The sequence below is a fragment of the Sapajus apella genome, unplaced genomic scaffold, assembly GCF_009761245.1.
Source record: "Sapajus apella isolate SASKATOON/1434 unplaced genomic scaffold, GSC_monkey_1.0 scaffold7485, whole genome shotgun sequence".
Classification (NCBI taxonomy): Eukaryota; Metazoa; Chordata; class Mammalia; order Primates; family Cebidae; genus Sapajus; species Sapajus apella.
Window position 1 is genome coordinate 391 of NW_022444409.1, and position 2,849 is coordinate 3,239.

The 2,849-nt window shown below is 45.3% G+C and overlaps 1 protein-coding gene across 1 annotated transcript; it reads right to left on the reverse strand.

Moving 5' to 3' along the window:
- Positions 1 to 2,492: 2,492 nt before the first annotated feature.
- LOC116548157 (HLA class II histocompatibility antigen, DRB1-8 beta chain-like) lies at positions 2,493 to 2,844 on the reverse strand (the record flags this gene model as incomplete). The annotated part of the gene is made up of 1 exon (XM_032273763.1): positions 2,493 to 2,844. A coding segment is annotated over one exon (352 nt), but the record flags the coding sequence as incomplete, so codon positions are not given.
- Between the last annotated feature and the right edge of the window lie 5 nt (positions 2,845 to 2,849).

Sequence of the window (2,849 nt, forward strand, 5' to 3'; positions counted from 1 at the left end):
ATCAATATATAAAACAATGACTGAAGACAGACTTCAATTATTAGGTCACAAAGGTTCTCACTCCATTTCACTGTGAGAGGGCTCATCACACTTGGGTGCTCCACTTGGCACCTGTTTATCAGCCTTGTACACCTGGAGAGAAAAATATGATTTAAAGCATGCGGATAGATAAAGGGACAGAGCAAGGTACATGAGGAAACTGAGGATGAATGTTTAGGAATCCTACCACCATGCACTCACACCTTAGAACACCACAGAAACGGTTCTGCCCCTGGGAAGGTGAGACAGACAGAACTGATTCTCCAAATCTTTAAGTTCCTAGAAAAGCATGAATCTTAAAGCAGAAAGGATGAAGGAAAGTCATTTTAGTTTTGAAGCTCTTACATTTACATGTAGCTGATCAATGCATCTCCCATGCAAAACAAGCATAACTATTATAGACCTGTCATTGTAAAGTGATTTTTCTTTCCAGAATGACATTTGGGTCAAGGCAGGGTCTGGGACTCATTAGTTGGGGTGTTTATGCCTAGGAAAATCCTGACACTAGCAGACTCACAATAAATACTTTTTTTTTTTTTTTAAGAAAGAAGCAGAAGCCTGTAGATAACAGTACCACAAAATGATAGATTTAAGATGGATTGTAAATCATTAAAACAAATTTTGCAATATGTTTTATTAAATAAAAGTTCAAATTCTTAAGATGGAAAACAATTTTCAAAATCAACATACAAACCACAAAATGGAGAAAATGCTGAATCTAATATCAATACAGTGTTACTAGTCTTACAGCACAAAGAACCTAGAAAATCACTGAGAGAAATACTAAGCCCTGGAAATAACAGACAACAGATCATTGTCCATTACCTCCCAAATACAACAGGGAATTCTTAGAGCAGTCATTATAATCGGGCAATGAATAGGTCAAAAAAATTCAAAAGAACTACACATTACAAATATATAAATTAAAAATTAACCAGAAACATACATTTTCAGTTTTGGTGAGTGTCAAAATAAAGGTCACCAAAGGGAAAGGAAGGTAAGTTGTGTCACAACTATTAGAATAAGGCCGGGCGCGGTGGCTCACACCTGTAATCCCAGCACTTTAGGAGACCGAAGCGGGCAGATCAGGAGGTCAGGAATTTGAGAAGAGCATGACCAACATGGTGAAATCCTGTCTCTAGTAAAAATATTAATTTAGCTGGGCGTGGTTGTGCGCGCCTGTAGTGCCAGCTACTCATGAGGCTGAGGCAGGAGAATCGCTTGAACCTGGGAGGCGGAGGTTGCAGTGACCAAAGACTGTGCCATTGCACTCCTGCCTGGTGACAGAGTGAGACTCCATTTCAAATAATAATAATAATAATAATATGTAATTACTAGAAAAGTATTAGCATTAAAATAGTAACAATTTTTTTTTCCTTTTTTTTTCCCACTCTGTCGCTGAGGCTGGAGTGCAGTGGTGCATTCTTGGCTCACCTCAATCTCCAACTCCTGGGTTCAAGCGCTTCTCCTGCCTCAGTCTCCCGAGTAACAGGGACTACAGGCATATGCCACTACCCCCAGTTAATTTTTGCATTTTTAGTAGAGACAGGCTTTCACCACGTTGGCCAGTATGGTCCCGATCTCTTGAGCTCGTGGTCCACCAGCCTCGGCCCCCCAAACTGCTGCGATTACAGGCTAAGCCACCGCGCCCGGCCAGTAAAAATGTGTTAAAACTTTATTCAACAAGATAGTTTCACAGTCATTTCAACTATGTAAAAATATACACACTAAGAAAACAAAAAAGTGTAAAAAATTTAGACCTAAACACGCCTCAGAGGTGTCTCAGTGGTCTCCTCGGTTCCCGTAGAAATTAATCTGATGCTTTTGCAAACAAACACCACACACTTTGATTTCAGAGACTGCATGAAGGGTGTGTGCAGGGACGTCTGGAACTGGCCTCCTCACACTATCCCAAACCTTCCACACCCCTCAGCTCTCCTCCCCTAAACCCTCACCCCAGCCACACACACCTCACACTTCCCTTCCTGCATCCCTAAGGACCCAGGACAATCCAGGTCTCCTCCCTCTCCAGCCCCTGCAGCCACCTCCCATGTCACCTCCCCACAGAGACCTCCAGGATAGGAAGAAGCCCCCTCCTGCCTCCCCTCCCAGAACAGCCTCACACACAAATCCACTCTCCACACACACACCTGTGTCCTCAGAGCTCCGTGCTCAGGATTGAGAGGATTCTAAATGCTCACAGATGGCGCTCTCTCTCTCTCTCTCTCTCTTTCTCTCTCTCTCTCTCTCTGAGTCTTTCTCTCTCTCTCAGTCGATCTCAGTCTTTCTGAGTCTCAGTCTCTCTCTCTCAGTCTCTCTGAGTCTTTCTCTGAGTCTCTCTCAGTCTCGGTCTCTCTCGGTCTCTCTGGGTCTCGTTCAGTCTTTCTCAGTCTCTCTCAGTTTTTGTCTCGGTCTCTCTCTCACAGTATCTCTCAGTCTCTCTCTATCTCTATTTCTCTCAGTGTCTCTCTGTCTCTCGGTCTCTCTCAGTTTCTCTCTCTCTCTCTCTCTCTCTCTCTCTCTCTCTCTCTCTCTCTCTGATTGACAGCTCACAGGGAGGCCCCGCCCGCCGCGCTCACCTCTCCGCTGCACTGTGAAGCTCTCACCAACCCCGTAGTTGTGTCTGCAGTAGTTGTCCACCTGGCCCCGCGCGTCCTCCAGGATGTCCTTCTGGCTGTTCCAGTACTCTGCGCTAGGCCGCCCCAGCTCCGTCACCGCCCGGAACTCCCCCACGTCGCTGTCGAAGCGCACATACTCCTCCTGGTTATAGAAGTATCGGTCCAGGAACCGCACCCGCTCCGTCCCGTTGA